The sequence below is a fragment of the Motacilla alba genome, chromosome 9 (assembly GCF_015832195.1).
Source record: "Motacilla alba alba isolate MOTALB_02 chromosome 9, Motacilla_alba_V1.0_pri, whole genome shotgun sequence".
Lineage (NCBI taxonomy): Eukaryota > Metazoa > Chordata > Aves > Passeriformes > Motacillidae > Motacilla > Motacilla alba.
Window position 1 is genome coordinate 7,137,550 of NC_052024.1, and position 6,000 is coordinate 7,143,549.

The window sequence follows — 6,000 nt, forward strand, 5'->3', positions numbered from 1 at the left end:
AAGAAGCTGTGGATTTAGAATATCATTAATTGGCTGGTTTTCCTTTAATTTGAAGTAAAATGAAAAATTGGTCTGATTTTTACTCTCGTTATGCTTTTTGTCTCATTTTGCATTTTTTTCTTACCGGCAGTTTTGGCATAATAGTAACATTTTCCTGCCAGGATTATTTTTTTTTTCCTGAAAATAAATTAAATACTGGAAAATTCAAGTTCTGTAAAATGATATGAGCTGCCTTTCTGTTGACAGACACTGATTCTTATGAGCCCTCCTGTATATGCAGGCTGTGAGCAGAGCTCTGCTAGAGGTCCTCTCATGTGTGAGAGTTTCTCAGTTGGCTCTTCTAAGCGAGCATGGATGTCTTTGTCCCAGCAAACTTCCTTTCCAGACTCTCATTCCTGCTTTAGTGGTGTTACTGCTCCCTCTGGTGTGTCCTGCAAGTCAAGTTTCTTTTTAAAACCTGAGATTTTTATATTAAAAATAGTTTATCCTTCTAACAAATGTAAATATGAGCAGTAAACACAAGTCCCAGAGTTCTGTAAGAGATCTCTGAAAAAATTTATTTTATATGTATATTTTTAAGCAACATGAAAATAACTGTATTGAAGCTGAACATCCTATTAAGACAAGAACCATCTGGAGCAGAGTTGGGTTGCCAAGCAGTTTTTGATGCAGTTCTGAACAAAATTAGAGAGGTGACTGTGTAACCTTTGATAACTGCTGACATTTAACAAGGAAGTCCCCACTTGTGTTATGCATTTCTGCTGTGGGAATGTGATCACAGATTTATTTTTTAAAGGTTCAGGTTACTTTTGGGTTACATAGTGGGATTTTTTTGTATCTGTAGCTTTCTGTGCAGCAGCACCACAGTGAGCTGAGTCCATGGTGTATTTGAAATTTCCAGTGCAATGTGGAAGATTTAAGCATTCTTTCACTGACTTGAACTCTGTTTCAGCGAGTTAACTTGGATATTTTAGTGAATATCTCTTCCAGCTGCGTTCATTACTTCCATGGCAGAGTATCTTACTTGTGGATGTGTCCAGGAGTGTTGGCCTCTTTCTTTCTGGATAAAAGTGCCTTACTACAAACAATGATTCCATTTTTAATGGGGCCACTGGGTGCTGCTTTCCAGTCCCACGTAACTGAGACTACACGTGCTATTTGATTTGAGGCTGAAGGAAGTAGAAATAAAAGCTGAGATTGTGGTCAGCATTGCACATTACAATATCTGAGAATTCCTTCAAGATCATCTCCTTAAAGTACTGTATTTGAGCCCCTTTAGATTGTAATTGCTTTGGCTGTGCTGTTAAAGAGCATTGGTATACTTCAGAAATGAGAGAGGTTTTTTAAAGGATTTTTAATATATTTTTTCATTTTAATTCGTAACAGTATTATTGACTGAATTCAAAGCAACCCCCAGAAATTGCTCTAAAGTACTTGGTGAAAGGTATAATAATTTTACTGTGACAAGACATCTGTTTCCCTATAGTTCTTTGGTAGATAAGAAGTAGTTAGATTTCTTTTCCCTACTGGCAAAATTCCTGAGTAAGAGCAGATGTTGTCCCAGTGGGAAATAACTTCACATCATGAAATTTCTGAGCTGACATACTTGGAATACTTGACTCTCTCAAGTTGCTTTCCCATATGCTTTTGAAAGTTTTCACTTTTTGGTTTTTATCTCTCTAGGAAACCTTCTCATCCTCAGCTTGAAGCCTTCATTAAGCATATGTCCAAAGGGTCTGCAGCCCAAATGGATGGTTCTCTGAGCAGCCTGCCTCACTTCCCCAGTCATTCCCTGTGTGAAATGGGAGAGCTTACACAGACAGGTGAGTTCCCCTAGCAGCCCTGTCTCATCCTCTGCTCTGTTCAACACAGTCTGCTTGAGAAGGGATCTTCTGATCCTCATTATATTGACATCAATGCTTTTTTATGAAAACTTGTAATGTTGGTCACATCCTAAGCTATGCTGGGATATGTAGCTCAACTGTAAAAGTGGCAACAGATGGTAGAAACCATGCTTTGTCCCACAGCTTGACAATCCTGTTACACAATGGTCAATCTTGGCATCTCTTTTAAATTCCTTTGTAGCAAGTCAGAGCACCTTTCTTTCATGCTGCTTCACACCTCAGAGCTCCTCTGTTACCCTTGTGACAAACAGCACTGCTCAGTCCCTCCTGAGGAAGATCTGGTGCTCTGTTACTCATCCTGTGGGGGGCCCTGTGTCCCCTACAAGAGATGCTGATGTGGCAGACAAACCAGGTGCTTGTGCTATGGAAATGCTTTATACATCTGGTGCCTGTCAAAGCCTTGTGTGTTCTGGGATCCCTTTGGAAAGAATCCTTGGCCACTGTCAAGTCTTGCAAAGTGATATCAGGAGAAAGCAAGGCAGGACACCACTGAAATTGCACAAACACACGGATTGTGTCACTCACCTGGCATCTGGGTACTCCCTGTAGCATGCAGCAAGGTAAGCAGAGGTGTTCTAGTGCATAAAGGGTTCAGGCCTATTGCTTTGCTGCTGTGCAAGAGATGTGGATTCTGGAGTAGAGGTTTTGGCATGTGAGAAGGATACACTCTGCAGCTGGATAAAGGCTGAGCTTTAGCGTAAATTATCAAGCAATTTAAATGCTCCCTGAAGGAAGATGGAGAAGGAAGCTGGATGCAATTGCTACCCCTCATGATTGTTTTGTGAATTTACACACATTTTGTGTATTTGTGTTCTGACTGCTGGTGGTTTTATTGGCTGCCATAAATTTTCAGGGGCACAGCATTCTCTACAGACCTGAAAACCTGACTGAGGTGCAGTCTTCAAAAACACCTTACTTGTACATTCATGTTAGACCCATTCAGTCTGTGTCTTAGTCTAAAGAATTAATATTAAACCACTGAGGTTATAAAAAAACTTTATGGAACCAACTTATTTTCTGTATTTCAGGCTAGTTCCTAGAATCTGAGAGATACTGAAGAATAGCACATTTCTCATGTTTCAGACAGATTTCTTTACAGTCATCATGAGTGCAGTTCAGTTTTGTAAGTTTATCAGTAAGGCTACTAGCTGTAATTTTTTTGCATATCTGCAAAGATCTTAATCACGTGTTGTAATTTCTCTCAAAATTCAGGGGTTGTACAACACTTGCAAAATGGACAGCTGCTCAGAGAAATTTACATCAACAAACACAAACTGCTCCCTAGTGACTGGACAGCCAAGCAGCTCTACCTGGAGACCACGGGGAAAAGCCGAACCCTGCAGAGCGCGCTGGCTCTGCTCTACACCTTTTTGCCAGATTTTGACTGGAAGAAAATTAACATGAGGCACCAGTGGAGCACCATTTTCTGCTCAGGAAGCTGTGACTGTCCCATGAGAAACCACTACCTAGAGGAGGAGCAGCGCAGGCAGTACAGCTTACGGGTGAAAAACAACAATTTGGAGAAAATATACGTGGATATGGCAAAGATTGTGGGCATTCCCACCAGGCAGCTGAGAGCTTCTAACCCAATAGATTCTCTCTTGTGCTATTTCTGTCACAATGTCTCATTTCCATGTACCAAAGCTGGCTGCATTGGTATGGAGCACTTCAAGGTAATCAAGAGACACCAGTTGGAGGATGAGAGAGAAAGACAGGAGAAGAAACTTTACTTCTTGTACGCACTGTTGGCTACTCATCCTCTCCTCAACCAGACTGTCAACAGGCTGCAGCGTATTGCAGAAGGCAAGAAGGAGGAAGTGTTTGTCCTCTACTCTGCACATGATGTCACCTTGTCACCCGTTCTTAGTGCCTTGGGCATTACAGAGGCCAGATTTCCCAGATTTGCTGCCAGATTAGTTTTTGAGCTGTGGCAGGATGGGAAGAGGCCCAAAGAACACTTTATCCGCATCCTGTACAACGGTGCTGATGTCACATTCCAGACCTCCTTTTGCAAGGATCATTATAAACGTTCCAGCAAGCCAATGTGCCCACTAGAAAAACTTGTCAACTTTGTCAAGAGGGATATGTTCTTAATTTTTAACAGTACAAGCTACTATGATGCATGTCATAGGAGAGCACTGTAGAGAAGGGAGGAGGAAGAGGCAGGGTTAACTTATGTCAGTGATCTGTTTTCTGGCAGAGGGACAGTTCAGTTTTCTTACTTCTGGTATTTTCATGTGTAAGTACAGAAGGGTAATGCTTGAAACATTCTTCAAATAGTTTTATTTTCATTCAGGCTGCAGATGGCCTTCAGTAGAAGAACAAATGCCAAGGGTTATGTGTATGTGTACGCTCACAAATGCTGTTAACTGTTGTGATAAACCATGTGGTGAATGTTAGCCCTTGCTTGATAGAGTGAGAGAGCATAGGCTTTGTGTTTCTCTGTTCCAGAGCAATACTTGGATAGCCTAAGTTTAAAGCCAAAACTCCATTTTTTTCTAACACCATCTCACAGTCATTTTAAGCAGTTCATGTCAGGGTCATTATGAATTCCAGGTGTCTGCATTAAGGCATTTTAAAGGAATTTTTGATTTTCTTTACTGAGAGGAAGCCATAATATTAGAATATTATGGTCCTTAAAGCAAAGTGCATGTCTGTGTGTGTGAATACTTCCTGAGCATGTACAAATGAGTGTGTGCCTTCTGCACCTCACAGACCTAGAAACCCTTGGCTATTGATGCCAGTGCCAGAGAAGGGTTTACTGGAGAAGGGATACAAAATTCTACTCTCTGATTGCACTTTCAGCACTTTGAATAGTTCAAACACAGTCTAGAAACATGTGAAGGCCTTGTGACATTAAAATAGATAGTAAACACTAACAGGACCACTAAACCTGAGTGGGAAATTAGACTTAGAAATCAGTTTTATGGTGAAGTGTTGAGCTCTTTCCCATTGTGAACATGTTCAAGCTGTTGTGCTATGGTACAAATCAGTATTTTAGGAATTTGCTATGGTTACTGCTTGAGACAGCTTGACTAAATACTGAGAAAACTTTGTAGTTGAGTTAGTATTTTTATGGACTAGGAAGCTCTTATTTTCTAAAACCAGACTTGTACATATGGTACTGCGTATATTTATAACACAGTAGATTTTTCTTACTTGTTTAGTTTGTAAAGACTTGTGGAGGTCACTTTTTAGACATTTTTTCCCTTGATCAGGATGTTTAGACTTTAGAATAAACTGTCTGTTATGGGTAATTTGAACAATGAGTAGATATGAAAACTTCAGACTGCTTTCATTTCTGTATGAGTAGTAAATTGAGAACAAATTTTTAATAGAATTCCTAGAAATTTTATAATGATGGAGGTTTTGTAACCTCAAGAAATAAATTAGTCTGTGAGTTGTGATTCAATGGTGCTAGTTTGTCCAAGAAAACATAACTCAGCATAAGTTCTCTGACTCTTGGCATTCCACTCACTCAGTTTTCAATGCTGCATTTGAACATGTTTCTTGAAATAAAATTCTGGGGTCTCTTTGTGGTTTTGTGTGTTATGTTCGTTGTGACTTCCTTAGCTGTTTGCAGGGACAAGGTGGATATTGTTGAGCTGCTTGTTGCATTTCTGACTTCTGCACTTATTCTATCCTGGGTCCCAGTCTGGGCAGGAGCAAGTAAACATTTCACTAGAAATCCTGATACAATATTTGGGGATTTTGTACCACATTGGAGTGGTAACCTTTCTGTCTAAGAGACTGGATCTGCTTGTGTGCTGGAGGGCAAACAGGAAGAGAGAATCTGAAAGTTGAGCTGACTGTAGAAATTACGTGAAGGGGACCTTTTGCCCAGTATAAGTAGCAAGGGCAGAGACCCCGTAACTTTTCCTTTATGTTGAGGTGGAACCTCCTGTGATTGTGCCCCCACTGCCTCTTCTCCTGTCACTGGGCAACACTGTGAAGATGTCTCTTATAGTTCCCTTCAGATATTGATGAGATTTCCTTGAGCCTTCTCTTCTCTGAGCTAAGCAGACCCAGCTCTACCCTCATGTCAGGTGCTCCAAATCACCTTGGCTGTCAGTGGGGACTCTCCAGCAGCTCATCT

The 6,000-nt window shown here is 40.7% G+C and overlaps 1 protein-coding gene across 3 annotated transcripts in view; it reads left to right on the forward strand.

Moving 5' to 3' along the window:
* PXYLP1 (2-phosphoxylose phosphatase 1) overlaps window positions 1-5,444 on the forward strand; it is a 49,653-nt gene extending 44,209 nt beyond the window's left edge. For all 3 annotated transcript variants that reach the window (XM_038145892.1, XM_038145891.1, XM_038145893.1), the window contains 2 exons: window positions 1,684-1,823; window positions 3,117-5,444. In XM_038145892.1, coding sequence (XP_038001820.1) covers window positions 1,684-1,823; window positions 3,117-4,048 — 1,072 coding nt within the window. In that variant the 3' untranslated portion in view covers window positions 4,049-5,444. The remainder of the gene's footprint in view (window positions 1-1,683; window positions 1,824-3,116) is intronic.
* The last annotated feature ends 556 nt before the right edge of the window (window positions 5,445-6,000 follow it).